The 21,283-nt window shown below is 40.4% G+C and overlaps 1 protein-coding gene across 3 annotated transcripts in view; it reads left to right on the forward strand.

Annotated features, from left to right (window-relative positions):
* Positions 1–21,283, forward strand: part of LOC147151836 (protocadherin gamma-C5-like) — a 262,710-nt gene that overhangs the window by 14,970 nt on the left and 226,457 nt on the right. The window contains exons 1-2 of one of the 3 annotated variants that reach the window (XM_086018616.1): positions 12,011–14,533; positions 18,646–19,365. The exons of 1 other annotated variant lie outside the window; for it this stretch is intronic. In XM_086018616.1, the coding sequence (XP_085874742.1) occupies positions 12,134–14,533; positions 18,646–19,365 (3,120 nt within the window). In that variant the 5' untranslated portion in view covers positions 12,011–12,133. Of the gene's footprint in view, positions 1–12,010; positions 14,534–18,645; positions 19,366–21,283 lie in introns of those variants that run through there. One more of the 3 variants, XM_086018795.1, reaches the window with a different exon arrangement.

Raw genomic sequence — 21,283 nt, forward strand, 5'->3', positions numbered from 1 at the left:
CTGATTACAACATTACAATCAGTGCCACTGACGGGGGCTCTCCTCCTCTGTCCTCCTCGAAAAGTTTTCGCTTGTCTTTAGCAGACATCAACGACAACCCACCTGTGTTTGAGGAACAGTCCTACAGCGCATATGTGAGTGAAAATAACGAAGCTGGCTCCACTTTATGTTCTGTTAGTGCTCAAGACCCCGACTGGAGACAGAATGGCACCGTGATTTATTCTCTGTTACCTTCTGAAGTGAAGGGTGCCCCGGTGTCCTCATATGTGTCTGTTAACGGAGACACGGGAGTGATCCACGCTGTCAGGTCGTTTGATTACGAGCACTTGAGGAGTTTTCAAGTCCATGTCATGGCCAGAGACAACGGTTCTCCTCCGCTGAGTAGCAACGTGAGCATCAGTGTGTTCATATCGGACGTGAATGACAACTCTCCTCAGATCCTGTACCCTGCCCTGCAGGGTAACTCCTTCATGACCGAGCTGGTCCCCAAAGCTGCACACGGAGGCTCTGTTGTGTCCAAAGTGATAGCGGTGGACGCCGACTCCGGACAAAATGCCTGGCTGTCCTATCATATTCTCAAGTCCACAGATCCGGGACTTTTCACCATTGGTATCCACAGCGGAGAGATCAGGACCCAGCGAGACATTTTGGAGTCTGACAGCATGAAACAGAACCTGATTGTGGCCGTGAAAGATAACGGACAGCCCCCGCTCTCTGCCACCTGCTCCATGTATTTACTGATTTCCGATAACTTGGCTGAGGTGCCAGAACTGAAGGACATTTCTTATGACGACAAGAATTCCAAGCTAACCTCTTACCTGATCATCGCGCTGGTGTCCGTCTCCACCTTCTTCCTGACCTTCATCATCATCGTCCTCAGTGTGAGGTTTTGTCAGAGGAGAAAGCCCAGACTGTTGTTTGATGGAGCCGTTGCCATCCCCAGCGCATATCTCCCTCCTAATTACGCAGATGTTGATGGCACAGGAACTTTACGCAGCACCTACAACTATGACGCCTACTTGACAACAGGTTCGAGAACCAGTGACTTTAAGTTTGTTTCTTCTTACAATGACAACACGCTGCCTGCTGACCAGACCCTGAGGAAAAGCCCAAGTGACTTTGCAGAGGTTTTCGATCAGCTGCATGACTCGCCAGAGGTAGGGTACACTTTTACAATCAACATTTTAAAGTCCATCAGCAGTAGAATATGCTGTTACAAACAAGCTTGTTCATTCAGAAAATTTAATGCGTATCTATTTGTGCCCATGTTCCAAAGCAACATGCATGGTCATTCTTCAGTGCAGTGTGATGTGCTCTTTTACTCTGAATGTGTTTTGTCTTTAAAGGGAAGTCAACCCAAACATATATTTTTTTCCAGAATATGTTCTATTCAGGCCGACTCTCTGAAACAAGGGATTCTGATTAATATTGCGTGTGTGGAATATGAGTTAAGCATGAGCATTATCCACCCGTTTTTAGCCATCTCAGGGGGTGACCATTTTGTCACTTCTGTGAACTGAAAATGACTGAATTGCTCAGGGCTCAGGTAATGACCAATCACAGCTCACCATTTTTCTGAAGCTGAGCCATGATTGGTCGTTATCTAAGCCCTGAGCAACTGTAATGTCATTTTCAGTCGACAGAAATGACAAAATGGACGCCCCTGAGAGCTAAAAGTTGGTTGATTTCTCATATTCCACACACACAATATTAATCAGAACGTCGTCTTTAGACTAGTGGGCCTACATAGAACATATTCTGGGGGAAAATATGCTTGGTTGACTTCCTCTATATTAAGAAATGCATATTTGAAATAGAAACGTTCTACTTCTCCTTGTTATTGTCACTGATTCAGGTTAATTTAAAATTGTAAGCTTTTCACACTCAAACAGCTCTAAAATAGTTAAGTCTTTCATAACAACAGCACAAATAATGTTGATTTATTGTAATCAAACAGTGATCGTATTTGTGTTGATTTTGTAGTATTTGTTTTGTTTGATGAGAGCATTTTGGAGTTGGCCTAATAAGAGACTAAGCTTGCTTTGCTTGAAATGCACAATTTGACAACACAAGTAATAATTTCAATCGATTAATGACCCTTTTCCTTTACCTAAACAAGTACTTTTTTAAATTTTATTTCATTTTTCAGTCATTGAGCATGTTTTTATTTGGTGTGTTTGGGAAGACTTCTTAGTAGACCAACAAAGCGTCCACAACTCCTTATTCTTGCATCATAAATGTTTCTTTAAACGTGCATTTAGTCGGAGGGGGGTGGCTTGCTGTCCATGGTGCTCATTTATGTTGCCGCTCTTTATCTACTATGTACAGGAGAGAGAACAAAATCACATAGCATCTTTTTTTTAATGGGCTTACATTTTTTCTGTGTGGTATTTTCAAAGTAGACTCAAGATGTCGCTCTATACTCGTAGATATGAGGCTGTGAGTTTTAGGTGTTTTTTTTCCACATGAAGCAGGCGTGATTCAACCATCAAGAACCAGTCCAGCTATTGTTTCTGGAATACATGGACTTATTTTAAGGAGTGTTCTTTTTCTGAGCGGCTAGCCGGAATTTATAGTGCTTATTTTTGGAAATTAAAAATGGATCGTCAAGCTCATCTGTTCGTAGTCTCTTTCTACGGCTTTGTTCTTTTTGCCGACACCACCATTGCACAGATCAGCTATTCTGTTCCGGAGGAGATGAGACCCGGATCCATTATTGGGAACATTGCCAAGGACCTCGGACTGGAAGGACGGGCACTGATCTCTCGTAAGGCCCGAATTGATACTGTTAATGAGGATGTGCGTTACTGCGACATTGATGTCAAAACGGGTAATTTTGTGATTCGGGAGAGAATCGACAGAGAGGAGCTGTGCGGAGAAACCTTAACTTGTATGCTAAAATATGAATTGGTCTTAGAAAGCCCGCTGGAGATGCATCGTATTACGGTACTCGTTCTGGATGTGAATGACAATTCCCCCGTCTTTCCAAAGGATGAAATAAAGCTGGAAATACATGAATCCGCCGTCAAAGGAACTCGATATCGTGTGAATGAAGCAGATGACGCCGACATTGGGCAAAATTCTGTTAAACAGTATTTCTTGCAAAACAATGCACACTTCATTTTATCAGTACGAGAAAATTCTGATGGATCAAAGAATGTTGAATTGGTGTTAGACAAAGAGCTTGACCGTGAAACAGAGCATGATTTAAGTGTGGTGTTCACCGCCAGTGATGGAGGCTCTCCGAAAAGATCAGGAACGGCCCTAGTTCACGTCACTGTGCTTGATGCAAATGATAACGCCCCAGTGTTCGGTCTCGATGTTTACAAGGCCAGCCTGCCTGAAAACACAGCGTTGGAAACTGTTGTTGCCACAGTGAGTGCAACGGATGCAGACGATGGCGTCAACGGTGAAATAACTTATGATTTTAGTCGCATTGCAGAAAAGGCTAAAAAAGTATTCTCGATCGACAGTAAAACTGGTGAGATTAAAGTAATAGGGTCACTTGACTTTGAGAGTAATTCCAAATATGAAATGCGGGTGGATGCTAAAGACGGTTATGGACTTTCATCACATTGTAAAGTTGTGATTGACATCACTGATGTGAATGATAACACTCCTATAATACAACTAAAATCATTGTCTAATCCAGTAGCAGAGAGCGTGACGCCTGGTACTGAGGTGGGCATTGTAAATGTGCTGGACAGAGATTCAGAGGAGAACGGACAGGTCCGCTGCTCCATTCAACAAAACGTTCCCTTCAAGTTAGTTCCTTCTATAAAAAACTATTATTCACTCGTGACTACCGGTCAAATTGACCGTGAATTGGTCTCTGATTACAACATTACGATCACTGCCACTGACGAGGGCTCTCCTCCTCTGTCCTCCTCGAAAAGTGTTCACTTGTCGGTAGCAGACGTCAATGACAACCCGCCTGTGTTTGAGGAACAGTATTACAGCGAATATGTGAGTGAAAATAACAAAGCTGGCTCCACTTTATGTTTGGTTAGTGCACATGACCTTGACTGGAGACAGAACGGCACTGTGATTTATTCTCTGTTACCTGCTGAAGTGAACGGTGCCCCGGTGTCCTCATATGTGTCTGTTAACGGAGACACGGGGGTGATCCACGCTGTCAGGTCGTTTGATTACGAACACTTGAGGAGCTTTCAAGTCCACGTCATGGCCAGAGACAACGGTTCTCCTCCGCTAAGCAGCAATGTGAGCGTCAGTGTGTTCATATCGGACGTGAATGACAACTCTCCTCAGATCCTGTACCCTGCCCCAGAGGGCAACTCCTTCATGACCGAGCTTGTCCCCAAAGCTGCACACGGAGGCTCTGTGGTGTCCAAAGTGATAGCGGTGGACGCCGACTCTGGACAGAACGCCTGGCTGTCCTATCATATTGTCAAGTCCGCAGATCCAGGACTTTTCACCATTGGTCTCCACAGTGGAGAGATCAGGACCCAGCGGGACATTTCTGAGACTGACAGTATGAAACAAAACCTGATTGTGGCCGTGAAAGATAACGGACAGCCCCCACTCTCTGCCACCTGCTCCATGTGTTTAGTGATTTCGGATAACTTGGCTGAGGTGCCAGAGCTGAAGGACATTTCTTATGACGAGAAGAATTCCAAGCTGACCTCTTACCTGATCATCGCGCTGGTGTCCGTGTCCACCTTCTTCCTGACCTTCATCATCATCGTCCTCAGTGTGAGGTTTTGTCAGAGGAGAAAGCCCAGACTGTTGTTTGATGGAGCCGTTGCCATCCCCAGCGCATATCTCCCTCCTAATTACGCAGATGTTGATGGCACAGGAACTTTACGCAGCACCTACAACTATGACGCCTACTTGACAACAGGTTCGAGAACCAGTGACTTTAAGTTTGTATCGTCTTACAATGACAACACGCTGCCTGCTGACCAGACTCTGAAGAAAAGTTCCAGTGACTTTGTTGATGAACTTCACGATTCATTCGACCCTCTTGAGGTAGGCAGCTTTTCAAATGTCAAAACCCATGCCCCTCCTTTTGCGTATTAACTCATTCAGTGGCAGACATTTTCAGACCTTCTTTTACCGTAAAGTTTTAAAAAATGTTTAAAAATATACGTATACATACATTCCTGGGATTGAATGGCTGGACTGTGAAAAGACAAATACATATCTCCTTGGCAGTGAATGAGTTAAATAAATATTAATTGATTAACTCATTCAATCCCCAAGACATATTTGTAAGTCACGACATAAATATGTCCTTGCACTGAATGAGTTACAAGCTATGTGTTTGATCATCATTTAATTTTATTGCTCTGGCTGGCAGCAATTTTTTTTGTAATGCTTAATGATCAAATTTTAATAATTCAGTCATGTACACCGACAAAAATGATGGTTGAATTTACTCAATTATATTTCGTCAGGTGGTTGCACACAATAAAATCATCTGCATCTAGATACATTTTTAAAGTATATGTATAGTTGACTTTCAAAAATATCTGGATTCAGTTCATTTTACTTTGTGCAACCACTCGCCGAAAATAAAATTGAGTAAATGATGCACAGCATTTTGTTTTAGTCTACTACCACGCATTTGGGTTTCCATTCAAACTTGTCTAAAGTTTCAATCACAATTTCTAAAAGAATTTAATGATCAAATTATCATCATTGAAATTGTGTGGTTTTCCTTTGGATTCTTATGAGAATAACCTAATTTAATAACGTATGCAATATGGGTTTGGACACACTACTGACTACTGACGTTGAATATTTGGTGAATTTGCAATTGTGTAAATTTCATCTTTTTTTTGCAAGTGTTTTGAGTTTACTCCTTTGATATATTCTTTTAATGTTTTAGTGTCATGCAGGACGCAGCAAGGACTGAAGTTGTACAATTAAATGGGGATAAACACCTTTGTTATTGAGACGTGCATTTTTGGACTGTTAACTAATCGTTTTAACTACAATACTTAACACATGCCTTATGCATCTACCGTTGGCACACAGAATTTGGATCTCAGTCAAATAAAAGCTCTATTGGCTTATACAGTATTATTGCATTTTTAAAAACACTTTGTGTCATTGTCTTTTTAAGGAGTGGATACTGTTTAATTGATGTACCGTAGTTGATGAAAGAGGCAACAAAACTTCATATAACTTTTGAAGTGTTTAATAAAAGTGAACAGACCCCTCTTCATATACAAAGATTTTAAACAAAGTTTAAAAAACAAACAATCAAAAACAGACCATCGTAAATAAGTTCAGTATATGGGTTTCTTTTCTCCCGTGAATAATAACAAGTAGCTGACCACTTTTGTGACTGCGACAACTCGAGACTGCTGCGGGAATGTCTAGCGCTTCATCCAGGATGATCAGGCTGTAATGGATGTCAAGTGGGCAACATTTAATACATATTATGAAGCTATACAATGTTGGTTAAAATAATGTGGAAGTCAATCAAATGAAGTCCAAAATAAAGCTTCAAACTTTCCATACTACTCTCGTTACGTATATGCCTCTTTGATCCCTCATCTCTTTTAGACTCGCCCTATACGTACAATAGTTTAACAGTTTCCGCCTTATTTGACTGTGATTGGCGGTTCATGGCCAATTGACACATGGCTAAACAAGTCCAGAAAACTAAAATCATACTTCACTGAGACGTTCAGTGTCTGCTTAAAAATTAAAACATTCCTGCATTCCGATTGTACTTTTGTTTTAATATTATAGCAATGAAACAAATATATGGATTGGTAAATTTACATCATAAACAAAAAAAATCAAATTATCAGGGTACTACATTCTAATTACATTTTTATTTATTTTTGGATTATGAGTACGTCAGTTCTGCACATCTTGGCCTTGCAATATTTTCTGATGCCCCTGCATGCAAAAGCGCTGTACTGATTTGTCAGATTCGTAAGCCATCTGTTTCGTGTATGTTCTTTTTTTAGGCTCTGCATGGCTCAGCCATTCTTGTGTATACAGTCATTCCAAGCAAAGCTCTTACAATTTTTGGGCCATACATGAATGTTTATTGGAATAATTCATAAATCACTTTAATTTAACAGCGATGTATGCACTTTCTATTTCCACCTACCTCAGCTGTTTATCTCATTCTCAATTTTTCACATGATATACATTGTGTATGTTGATTTAACCTCAACAAACCACTTCAATCATCTTTTGAGAAGAAATATATATTTCTTAATGGCATATTTATCTACCAGCTGTTGGAACAACCTTTTGAATGATATTATTTTTTGACATGATAGCAACTGATGTCTACACAGACTAACAGTAAATTTAGAGGTACATTTTCTGAAAAAATAAATAAATAAATAAAAAGCTAATATTCGGATTAGTCCATGTACAGTATGCCGAGTGTTAAGGCACTTCGGACATTGCATTAACGAAAATGTGATTTTTTCAAAACCTCTCCACAGAATTTATAGACGCACATTTAGTAGGTGTGTCATAACTGAGAAGAAATGTTTATTACATTTTCTAAATAGAATTTTCTCATTATATCGTTATCATTATAACCATTGACTTGGTTTATTCGTTAAAAAGTCTTCGTGAATGTCGTTTCGTTTTTGCTTGAGAAACTTATGTACGACAATTCTTGCTCACATTGATAAATCTGGTTGTTTTGAATACCAATGCGCTGCCTCCCTCTCTGTCCATGGCGCTGAATATAGTCGAACTTATTTCTACATGACAGCTTTTTCACCGATTTCTGTTTTGTATTTTAGAAAATAAACAATCTTATTACGAAACATAGTTTACTTTAAGTTAACTTACTTTGTAAAATATACTTCCTTTTCACGTGTAATGTTTGTACGTGTAATGTTTACCAAAACCTATAAAATATGTGTTTTCTAAATATATGAACAGTTTGTACTCATGATGTTTAGGATTATTCTGTAAGATTTATGAACAACAACTGGGTGTTGTGTCTATAAATGCACTCTAGATGTCAGTATGCTCTCATGAACAAACACTGCTCAGTTTCCCACCCATTCACGTCGACACGCACACCATTTTTATTTTTCGGAGCTCTGGCCTAAATATCTCTAAGTGCTGTGTCGGAAGCTGGATATATATTAAGGGACGATTGAATTAACATCATTACACATCTCGTCACATTGGAAGTGACTCTCACACAGTTTTTAAGTGGAATGGAGAACAAAAGATCTGCGCTGTTTGACTACGGCCTCGCTTTTTTTTTCTTTTTTATCCACACCATAAATGGTGACGCGAGTTACGCTATCCCAGAGGAACTGAAACGTGGATCTATAATCGGGAATATTGCCAAGGATTTGGGACTAAATGTGGGCCAGTTGTCTGCTCGCAAAGCACGCATTGATCCTGAGGATGACAACGTACAACACTGCGGTTTCAACCTCAACACGGGTGACTTGATTGTTCAGGAAAGGATTGACAGAGAGGGGCTTTGTGGCAAAAAGGCATCGTGTGTTTTAAAACTGGAATTTGTTCTTGAAAATCCATTAGAACTGCACCGTATTAGCATCCGTGTTCTTGATATCAATGATAATTCACCACAGTTTAACGAAGACGTGCTGAAATTAGAAATTCGAGAATCGGCAGACAAGGGTGAGCGTTTTCTTCTTGGAGAAGCACACGATGCAGACATTGGAGAAAATGCTGTTCAAAGCTACATTTTGCAGCAGAATGATCACTTCAAATTAAATGTAAATAATAAACCCGGTGGACGAAACTATTGTGAATTGGTCTTGGACAAAGATTTAGATAGGGAAGATAAAAAGGACATCATGCTTTTGCTGACCGCATATGATGGCGGCTCTCCTCAGAGATCAGGAACAGTAGTCATTCACGTCACTGTGCTGGATGCTAATGATAATGTACCAGTGTTTAGTCAGACAGTCTATAAAGCAGATCTGCCTGAAAACTCTCCTCTTTACACCTTGGTCATCAGAGTGAGTGCAAGTGATGCAGATGAAGGAATAAATAGTGAAATCACATATGCGTTTGACCATGTTTCTGATGACATTAATAATGTCTTTACTTTACATTCCAAGACAGGAGATGTGAGAGTGACTGGTGTTGTTGATTATGAGAAAGTGCCATCTTATGAAATGCAAGTAAGTGCTAAAGATGGTCTTGGCTTAGTGTCTTATTCAACATTAATCATTGACCTTACTGATGTAAATGACAACGCGCCTGTAATCAATTTAAAATCACTGTCTAATTCAGTGGCAGAAAATGTGTCACCTGGTACAGAGGTGGGCATCATTAATGTGCAGGACAGAGACTCCGAGCAGAACGGACAGGTCCGCTGCTCCATTCAACAAAATGTTCCCTTCAAATTAGTTCCTTCTATCAAAAACTATTATTCTCTGGTGACCACTGGCCAACTTGATCGTGAACTAGTGTCTGATTACAACATTACAATAAGTGCCACTGACGAGGGCTCGCCTCCTCTGTCCTCCTCGAAAAGTGTTCACTTGTCTGTAGCAGACATCAACGACAACCCACCTGTGTTTGAAGAACAGGCCTACAGTGCATATGTGAGTGAAAATAACAAAGCTGGCTCCACTTTATGTTCTGTTAGTGCTCAAGACCCCGACTGGAGACAGAATGGCACCGTGATTTATTCTCTGTTACCTTCTGAAGTGAACGGTGCCGCGGTGTCATCCTATGTGTCTGTTAACGGAGACACGGGGGTGATCCACGCTGTCAGGTCGTTTGATTACGAACACTTGAGGAGCTTTCAAGTCCACATCGTGGCCAGAGACAACGGTTCTCCTCCGCTAAGCAGTAACGTGAGCGTCAGTGTGTTCATATCAGACGTGAATGACAACTCTCCTCAGATCCTGTACCCCGCCCCGGAGGACAACTCCTTCATGACCGAGCTGGTCCCCAAAGCTGCACACGGAGGCTCTGTGGTGTCCAAAGTGATAGCGGTGGATGCCGACTCCGGACAGAATGCCTGGCTCTCCTATCATATTGTCAAGTCCACAGATCCGGGACTTTTCACCATTGGTCTCCACAGTGGAGAGATCAGGACCCAGCGGGACATTTCTGAGACTGACAGTATGAAACAAAACCTGATTGTGGCCGTGAAAGATAACGGACAGCCCCCCCTCTCTGCCACCTGCTCCATGTGTTTACTGATTTCGGATAACTTGTCTGAGGTGCCAGAACTGAAGGACATTTCTTATGACGAGAAGAATTCCAAGCTGACCTCTTACCTGATCATCGCACTGGTGTCCGTGTCCACCTTCTTCTTGACCTTCATCATCATCATCCTGGGTGTGAGGTTTTGTCGCAGGAGAAAGCCCAGACTGTTGTTTGATGGAGCCGTTGCCATCCCCAGCGCATATCTCCCTCCTAATTACGCAGATGTTGATGGCACAGGAACTTTACGCAGCACGTACAACTATGACGCCTACTTGACAACAGGTTCGAGAACCAGTGACTTTAAGTTTGTTTCTTCTTACAATGACAACATGCTGCTGGCTGACCAGACTCTTAGGAAAAGCCCAAGTGACTTTGCTGATGATCTTCAAGATTCTTTCGACCCCTTGGAGGTATGAAGTCAAATATTTAAGTAATTTCAGAGTCTTTCTATGGTGACTAAGTGTGAGCATCACGATTTCTTCATTATGGCTACCTTACAAACATGCATCTTTTCTATATGCCCAAAAGTATCCCCAAATTTCCACACATTTTATATAGACACATACGTTTGGTCATCTTTCACAAACATCTAAATCCATGGTTTTGTGTCTGAAAAATAAAGTTACATCCTATCCAACATGTAATAAATGTACAAAACACAAACACACTCCACAAATTACACAGTTAAAAAAAAATTTAAAATGTAAAAACATTTGACTATGGGAACTTATTTATTGAAATGTTATCCTCTGATAACTCATTTAGCGTGCCCTGCGATTGGCTGGCAACCAATTCAGGGTGTCTTCCGCCTACTGCCCGAAGACAGCTGGGATAGGCTCCAGCACGCCCCGCGACCCTTGTGTGGATAAGCGATATAGATAATGGTTGGGTGGAGCTCATTTAGTGTATTCTTTCAGTCAATAGCTAGTAAGTCATAATATGCTTGTGAAGCATATTGCAGCACACAGTTATTGATTTGCATCAAGAAAGGAAAAAACATGACCATAAATCATTCTTGACCTAATATTTATCATCTAGGATCTATGCATTTTTAATTACCAATTAATTAAGGATACGTTTTAAATATAATCTGACGTTGTTCTTTTATTCCCCACAACGGTGTAGATTTTTATCAGCCTATACTGTATTGCATAAAGTCATTTTTAGTGTATTGTACACTACAATATTCAGCATGTTTTCCACCAGCAAAGCACGTTTTTCGCCCTGTGATTTTCTTCATAAAACTACTGGTAGTAATTTCACAAGTTTTTATCTTAAACCAATGATGATGTAATTTGCCTGCGTCACTTCTCGGGAGCGTTCTTTTCGAATCCCGATGCATTTAAAATGTGTATAGACGAGCATATCAGGTTAAAGAAGCATTGTTACTATTGTGAATGACCAGATGTAAATACTGTATATTATTATTTATTTATGTATTTGTTTTTCATTTTTAAACAATTTACAGTCGAGAACAACTCGTTGACCACTACTTCTAGTTTTACTTCATGAAATAAGGCGCCACGTTCCACGCGTTCAGTAGCAGTGCAGAAGATACACACCCACAATTTCTCTTACATGATGAAGTTCATTTTTCCGCTGACAAAATAATGTCGAAAAATGTTGACCTGCAGTATTCTTGTGCGTGCAAATGCATAAGGGAACTCTACATCGAAGTCGTTTATTAACTCCTAAAAATGATTTTACGTTTGGCGTGTTGAGATGTCTCCCAGCATTAAATATTATGTAATATTCAAAACGTGCTCTAAGTGGCGCTGTCCACCAGCTGAATGAAATTAAGATGCACGTCAACAGCGACATTTCCTCATTATTGGACCCCAATTTGGGGAATGTGGCAGAGGTGCACATTCGATCATCCTCCGTGTGGTGCCATTAGAGGACATATTTCCCGCTGGTTATTTATTTTTTGAATGCAATTGTGGCTCATTCAGCATCGTTTTGCTTTTTCGTGAAAATGAACAACAAGGTATCCTCGTTGTTGGACCTGACGCCTTTGTTGGGCTTCTTTCTTTTGACGCTGCAAACTGTGTGCGGAGACGTGGCCTATTCAATTCCCGAGGAGATGAAGCGCGGATCTATTGTTGGAAATATAGCAAAAGATATCGGAATAGAGGTGGGCAAGCTGTCGTCTCGACGGGCTCGGATTGATGGAGACGGCAACAACAAACGGTATTTTGACATGAATTTGAACACTGGAGATATTGTTGTTGCGGACAGGATTGACCGAGAGGGGCTTTGTGCCAAAAAGCCGTCCTGCATTTTGAAACAGGAGCTTGTTTTGGAAGAGCCTTTAGAATTGCATCGGGTCAATATACACGTTCATGACATTAATGATAATTCACCTCAGTTTAAAAAGGACACAATTAATTTAGAGATCAGTGAATCTGCCTTTAAAGGGAGCCGCTACCGTTTAGATGAGGCCCACGATGCAGATGTGGGGCAGAACGCTATCCAGAGCTATGCCATCGAAACAAATGAACACTTTAAATTAAATGTTGTTGCAAAGAGCGCTGGAGGGAAGTATGGGGAGTTGGTAATAGAAAAGGAACTCGACAGAGAGCAAGAACGGGAGCTAAATATTGTGCTTATTGCAACCGACGGTGGAACACCTCAGAGGTCAGGGACAGTAGTCATACACGTCACCGTGCTGGACGCTAATGATAACGCCCCAGTGTTCACCCAAGCAATTTATAAAGCCAGTCTGCCTGAAAACTCTCCTCCAGATACAGTTGTGATTCATGTGAGTGCAACTGATGCTGATGCTGGAGTCAATAGTGAGGTAACATATGAGTTTGATCACATCTCTGATGAAACTAATAATGTGTTTGCTCTTGACAAGGAAACTGGTGTAGTGAGTGTGAGTGGATCCATTGATTATGAGGAGGTGTCCTCTTATGAAATGCAAATTACAGCCAAGGATGGCCTTGGCTTGGTGTCATCTTGTGCATTAATAATTGACGTAACTGACGTCAATGACAACGCCCCATTAATATTTGTTAAGTCCTTGAAAAATCCTATTCCAGAAAATACCGCAACTGGAACAGAGGTGGGCATCATTAATGTGCAGGACAGGGATGTTGAGGAGAACGGACAGGTCCGCTGCTCCATTCAACAAAATGTTCCCTTCAAGTTAGTTCCTTCTATTAAAAACTATTATTCCCTGGTGACTACTGGGCAACTTGACCGTGAACTAGTGTCTGATTACAACATTACAATCAGTGCCACTGATGAGGGCTCTCCTCCTCTGTCCTCCTGGAAAAGTGTTCACTTGTCTGTAGCAGACATCAACGACAACCCGCCTGTGTTTGAGGAACAGTCCTACAGTGCATATGTGAGTGAAAATAACAAAGCTGGCTCCACTTTATGTTGTGTTAGTGCTCAAGACCCTGACTGGAGACAGAACGGCACTGTGATTTATTCTCTCTTACTTTCTGAAGTGAACGGTGCCCCGGTGTCCACATATGTGTCTGTTAACGGAGACACGGGGGTGATCCACGCTGTCAGGTCGTTCGATTACGAACACTTGAGGAGTTTTCAAGTGCACGTCATGGCCAGAGACAACGGTTCTCCTCCGCTGAGCAGCAATGTGAGCGTCAGTGTGTTCATATCAGACGTGAATGACAACTCTCCTCAGATCCTGTACCCTGCCCCGGAGGGCAACTCCTTCATGACCGAGCTGGTCCCCAAAGCTGCTCACGGAGACTCTGTGGTGTCCAAAGTGGTAGCGATGGACGCCGACTCCGGACAGAACGCCTGGCTGTCCTATCATATTGTCCAGTCCACAGATCCGGGACTTTTCACCATTGGTCTCCACAGTGGAGAAATCAGGACCCAGCGGGACATTTCGGAGTCTGACAGCATGAAACAGAACCTGATTGTGGCTGTGAAAGATAACGGACAACCCCGTCTCTCTGCCACCTGCTCCATGTATTTACTGATTTCCGATAACTTGGCTGAGGTGCCAGAACTGAAGGACATTTCTTATGACGAGAAGAATTCCAAGCTGACCTCTTACCTGATCATCACACTGGTGTCCGTGTCCACCTTCTTCCTGACCTTCATCATCATCGTCCTCAGTGTGAGGTTTTGTCAGAGGAGAAAGCCCAGACTGTTGTTTGATGGAGCAGTTGCCATCCCCAGCGCGTATCTGCCTCCTAATTACGCAGATGTTGACGGCACAGCAACTTTACGCAGCACCTACAACTATGACGCCTACTTGACAACAGGTTCGAGAACCAGTGACTTTAAGTTTGTTTCTTCTTACAATGACAACACGCTGCCTGCTGACCAGACTCTGAGGAAAAGCCCAAGTGACTTTGCCGATGAGCTTCACGATTTGTTTGACCCTTTGGAGGTAGGCACCCTATGGCAAATTTGAATGTCTTTGTTATTTGTTTTGCACACACTGTGGTCATGGAAAAAATATTAGACCATCTTTGTTTTCTTCTCTTTCTTGATCATTTGAATGCCTGGTACAAACGTTTCATTTGTATAAATGTATAATGATGCCAACAAAGTTTGCTCATAAGAGATTAATTTAAGTGACCATATTTAGGCATTTTAATTGGTTTCCTTGATAATTACTAAGTGTTTCCATCAATAGCTGTGGCTTTGTACTGCCAATATTATTCTTTTAGTCAATCCATGTTTCTTTTGTGTTGATTAGTCACATGATATGGTTACCAGACATTAAAACGAATCAAGAAAAAACAAAGTGGTCAAATATTTTTTTTCTTGACTGTATGTCAACATTTTCTGTAGTCACTCACTGCTTTACTTCAGGAGACAAATCATATTTTTACCTTAACCTGCCCACTCATCTTTTGTATAGTCTTCTTCACTTTGAAAGTGTAGTGCTGACAACTGTTTTTGTAGAAGTTTGGCCAACTTGATTAACTGAGGAAGACATTGATGACACTTGACCATGGTTCTGTCAACATGTTTGTAATTTTCTTGCTTCGGTTGAATTTGGGTCTTAATGATGTAAGTGTTGTCAGGCTTTTGTTGTTTTCAAAAAGTTTTCTTTGACCGCATAAATCAATTTTGTGGTAGTGGTAAACAAATTGTAGATGTTTGTCTGCCTGTAAAATATCTGCTAAATTGAATGCTAAATGAGTTCAGTCAGCTCAGTCATTGCCTTTCCAAGAACCTTAACGGGAACTATGGTGAAATTTTGAAAAAATGGATAGATGGGTGAATAGATGGAAAATTTCAGCAAAAAGCTAGGCTATCTAAGATTTTATCATATATTTTTTTATTATACGCCCAATCAAACCACTGTCACCGCATATTTGTAATTATTTGTTTTGTTTAACATGTACGTAAATTGTTTCTTACATTATCTCTGATGGGGAGATTGTGCCACTTGTTCGCAGCTCAATTTTCTGTTTATGTTCAATGTCAATGTGAAGTTCATTTCAACCATCGTACGCAATGAAATTACAAAATATTACAGCAAACATCAGAACAGGTTAAAAATGAAAGGGCAAGCAACGCTTATAAAATTCAGCTCTCACACAATACCACTGTGCTGAATAAAAACATTTTGTTTATCCATAATTATTGAAAGTTATTGAGGTTTAAATACATTTTGATAATTCGTTTTGATGAATAGTCCATACATCAAGTTTGATATTAAAAACAAATAAACAAAACAAAAGCAAAACTAAAGACAGACATGCAAAATAAAACAAAGACAATACAAAACAACAAAACTAAACTAAATCGTATATATGAGATTGCATTACTGTTGTACAAAAATGAATACTGGGGACCAGTTTGGATATTTTTTTGCTATAGAGATTTCTTAATTTTGAATTTAAAAAGAGAGTATGATTAAAATTTGATATGTACATAGGGGTTGTGTAATTCACACCTCTGACCTTGGTGCTGAATGTTCCTAGTTAATGGGGTGTCTTTTCAGTGTCATTTCCCCTCTTTTCTTCCTTTGCTGTCATTATTTTACAAAAGTAACAGTGAGAAACCTAGCTGTTAGAAAAACAACATCTTGGGAACGTTAATCTCAATATTATTTTGAGTGGCCAACAAATTTCTTGACATTCACTTTATTGTATTTTTTAGATTGGAATGCCAGGGGTTTAATTTCAGTCGGTAAGAGAATTGAGTAAAATGCACTTCAGACGTGGCGTGTCATTTCCATCTTTCTCACTCAAACAAGACTAACTTTACTTTCAATAACCCGTTTAGGCTAAGAAACAATTAGCCTTGTTATAAAATAATCTTTTTTCAAGTGTGAATCTTATTACACATTACAAAAAAAAAAAAAAAATTGTTGTACAAACATTTAAAGTTAAACCGCAATATGTATGGTATCATCTCCCTGCTTTTTGGAGTGACAATATTTTTATATTATTTTACATTTTACTCTGTTTAAAGTGTATTGAAAATAGGACTATTGGTCCCTCTTTCGCCCCCTATTTTGAATGCTTGCTATTGTATCTCATGCTTGATAAATGGTTTTTAGTGACAGAAACGATGAGCATTGCAAGCAGTTATTAAAAGGGATTGTGTCCGTTTAAAGCAAATTAACCAGCTAATGAAAAAAGGATATGAATCCGACATAGTAATTCAAATCGCAGTATTTTAACCGGACACGTGGTGTCATCATAGACCAACAGAGGATTTATAATGTTAAACGTGTGTTGCACGGCGCACGCACACACGAATCCAGTGTTCTTCATATAGCGTTAAAAGCAGAAGACAAAGGAGAAAGACGAGTCTGATCGAATGAGCTTCTGATTCTTTTGCAGTATTTATTGTCCCTATCAGAGAATGGCACATTTATGGCATATCGTCCGATGCTCGATCTTTGCCTTTTTCTTTGTTCTGGTCGGATATGCACGCGGAGACCTCAGCTATTCCGTTCAAGAGGAGTTAAAACGCGGATCTGTTATTGGAAATATTGCTAAGGATCTTGGATTGGAGGTGGGGAAATTGTCTGCTCGTAAAGCTCGTGTTGATATGGAAAAGAACAACAAACAGTATTGCGGAATAAACCTCCGGACGGGGGATTTAATTATTGCTGACAGAATTGACCGAGAGGAGCATTGTGGGGAAAAGCCTTCGTGTGTTCTGAAATTCGATCTGCTACTGGAAAATCCATTGGAATTGCATCGGTTGACTTTGCAAATTCAAGATGTGAATGATAATTCCCCCATTTTCTCTAAGGATTTTGTGAAGCTGGAAATACGTGAGTCAGCTGACAAAGGCGCCACATATCGCATTAATGCAGCGCATGATTCGGATATAGGAACAAATTCCGTTCAAAGCTATATTTTGCAACAAAATTCCAATTTTGTGTTTCACATTCAAAATACAAATGCTGGTAGTAAAGATGGTGAGCTGATTTTAGATAAGGAATTAGACAGGGAAGATGAGCAGGAAATTAAGTTATTGCTTACGGCTGTGGATGGTGGTTCTCCTCAGAGGTCTGGTACCGTAGTCATACATGTCATTGTGCTTGATGCTAATGACAACGCCCCGGTTTTTACCCAGACTGTTTATACAACCTCTGTGAAGGAAGGCGCAGCCCTGAAAACCCCAGTTATCACTGTGAGAGCATCGGATGCAGATGAAGGAATAAATGGAGAAGTTACATATGAGTTTAGCAGGCTGTCTGATAAAGCAAGAAATATGTTTTCTCTCAATCAGAAAACGGGAGAAATGTTTGTAGTAGGTGACATAGATTATGAAGATAGATCAAAACATGAAGTATTTGTTGAAGCCAAAGATGGCTATGGACTTTCTTCCAAGGCAAAAGTAATTATTGATATAATTGATGTAAATGACAATGCCCCTGTGATCAATTTAAAGTCATTATTGAACCCAATATCGGAGAATGTGTCGCCTGGTACTGAGGTGGGCATCATTAATGTACAGGACAGAGATTCAGAGGAGAATGGACAGGTCTGCTGCTCTATTCAACAAAATGTACCCTTCAAGTTAGTTCCTTCCATCAAAAACTATTATTCTCTGGTGACTACTGGCCAACTTGATCGTGAACTAGTGTCTGACTACAACATTACAATCAGTGCTACTGACGAGGGCTCTCCTCCTCTGTCCTCCTCGAAAAGTGTTCACTTGTCTGTAGCAGACATCAACGACAACCCACCTGCGTTTGACGAACAGTCCTACAGCGCATATGTGAGTGAAAATAACAAAGCTGGCTCCACTTTATGTTCTGTTAGTGCTCAAGACCCTGACTGGAGACAGAACGGCACCGTGATTTATTCTTTGTTACCTGCTGAATTGAACGGTGCCCCGGTGTCCTCATATGTGTCTGTTAATGGAGACACGGGGGTGATCCACGCTGTCAGGTCGTTTGATTACGAACACTTGAGGAGTTTTCAAGTGCACGTCATGGCCAGAGACAACGGTTCTCCTCCACTGAGCACCAACGTAAGCGTAAGTGTGTTCATATCGGACATGAATGACAACTCTCCTCAGATCCTGTACCCCGCCCCGGAGGGCAACTCCTTCATGACCGAGCTGGTCCCCAAAGCTGCACACGGAGGCTCTGTGGTGTCCAAAGTGATAGCAGTGGACGCCGACTCCGGACAGAACGCTTGGCTGTCCTATCATATTGTCAAGTCCACAGATCCGGGACTTTTCATCATTGGTCTCCACAGTGGAGAGATCAGGACCCAGCGGGACATTTCGGAGTCTGACAGCATGAAACAGAACCTGATTGTGGCCGTGAAAGATAACGGACAGCCCCCACTCTCTGCCACCTGCTCCATGTGTTTACTGATTTCCGATAATTTGGCTGAGATGCCAGAGCTGAAGGACATTTCTTATGACGAGAAGAATTCCAAGCTGACCTCTTATCTGGTCGTCGCGCTGGTGTCCGTGTCCACCTTCTTCCTGACCTTCATCATCATCGTCCTGGGTGTGAGGTTTTGTCGCAGGAGAAAGCCCAGACTGTTGTTTGATGGAGCAGTTGCCATCCCCAGCGCGTATCTCCCTCCTAATTACGCAGATGTTGACGATACAGGAACTTTACGCAGCACCTACAACTATGACGCCTACTTGACAACAGGTTCGAGAACCAGTGACTTTAAGTTTGTTTCTTCTTACAATGACAACACGCTGCCTGCTGACCAGACTCTGAGGAAAAGCCCAACAGACTTCGTGGATGAGCTTCATGATTCATTCGACCCACTTGAGGTTAGATTATTACAATATAATGTAAAATGAAAGACATTTGCATCACTATTTTGATGGATGTTTTAGTCAGCTTGTCATTCAACTATTGCAAATTAACTGTGTTTCCTTTGATTTGTAAGTCAACCATTGGATTGGTTGCTGTTTTTTTGCATTCCTATAAACTCGACCTGAGTCTTGGTTCTATGCAGCTCTGATGGTGTTGTGATGCTGCTGCAATTGCAGGACCAAACTATTCATGTATTTTAAAAATGTGCGTAACAGGAAAGGGACACCCCTTTCATGTGATTACCGTAGAGTTTGATCTTCTCCCTAATCTTGCATTTCATTCTTCTGTTATAAACTAACTTGGCAGTATAAATTGTAATAACAATCTTTAATTATATTTGGCCAATGATAAGAAAAAGAAACCGGATTCTTAATCCTGGTGTTTGTGCAGCAATAATGACTCATATACATGGATTAACAATTGTGTAGCAATGCTCATATTATTTCAGCAGGTAAGAAAACTAAGTTGTATGAAAAACAAAATCAACCTCTTTCTTTGATACAATACATAACTCTCCAAGCACCACCATAATGACCAATATTAAAGTACAGTAACATAGTATGCCTAAATGTTCATCAGAAAAGAGGCACAGGTTTTATTCCTAAAAAGTATTTATTGTGTAAGCCACAATAACATTATGCACAATTTAAACATTACCACTGTGCTAAAATATAGAAAAAGAACAAACTCTGCTTATCTTAAATGACTCAATTCAAATGTATTACATTTAAAACTGAAATTGTATTTCGAAAACTTTTCCTCCACAAATGAAAATTTCATTCAGAAGGATGTGTGTGATTGTTCGTTGTACCACAACCATCTTTTCCAAGGTTGGTTCAGCTCACCATTTGAAATGATTTGGATGAATGAACTGGTCCTCAGATTCACCATGCAAGAATTGATCTAAAGACAACTACATGTGTCAATTACTCTCTATAAAATAACAATTTATGAAAGGCTTCCTGGCAATATAAAATGTGTAAAATATGGTCTTTAACCTTTAACCTTAGAATTCTGTCCAAAATGTCATTCAGTTTAGTTGTACAACAATATCAATGTTTAATACTTAAATGTAAAAACTGTAAAAATGAAAGCACTCCTATAAACACATTTAACTATTTATAGAATCTGTATTTCAGTAGTACTGTTCATAAAGCAACCATTACATATTCAAAACATCACATACAATTTACCACCATTGAACTTAAAGTGAAAACACAATTGAGCAAGAAACATTACATATCCAAATGAATCCAGAGATTTTAAAATTCTGATGTGCTCGGATACTCTTACATTGAAGGGCCTCCTAGTGTAATTAAGAGATACACTAAAAATTAACGTCTTTATCTCCACTCTCTCAACTGGACGGAAGTAATTTCTTGTGCAGCACTTACAGTCCAATATAAAGCAAAACATAGACATTATTCCTATCGCTCATTTGGCATATGAAAATGTTTTCACTCAAGAGCTTTTATCCAGTAAACCTTTTTAACCTAATAGCTAACTACTTTGTCTCACTGTATAATGAAAAATAAGAAAATAACATTCTCACAGGTGCAACATGTTCAAAGGCTGAGCAATGTGCACATTTAGACTCTTAATGCTAAACACTGACAGTAAAAAAACAACCCGGTTTTAGCTACTATTTTTTTTAACAGCTAAAAAAATACCACTCAATTTTTCTGCTTTTATACTGACCGTTATACGCCTCATGTTCTTGTAGCTGGAGTGAAAGAGGAAGTAGTAAGGCGGGATCTTGTCCAAAGCTCACCTCTCAATCAATTTGCTGAATGTAACCTGCACTGCTTTTGTTTGGCTGAGTGAGTGGTGTTCACTTTTGTGTACATCTGGGGAAATTTTAATTGGTACATT

The sequence above is a fragment of the Filicampus tigris genome, chromosome 2 (assembly GCF_054856515.1).
Source record: "Filicampus tigris isolate MCC_2025a chromosome 2, RoL_Ftig_1.0, whole genome shotgun sequence".
NCBI lineage: Eukaryota > Metazoa > Chordata > Actinopteri > Syngnathiformes > Syngnathidae > Filicampus > Filicampus tigris.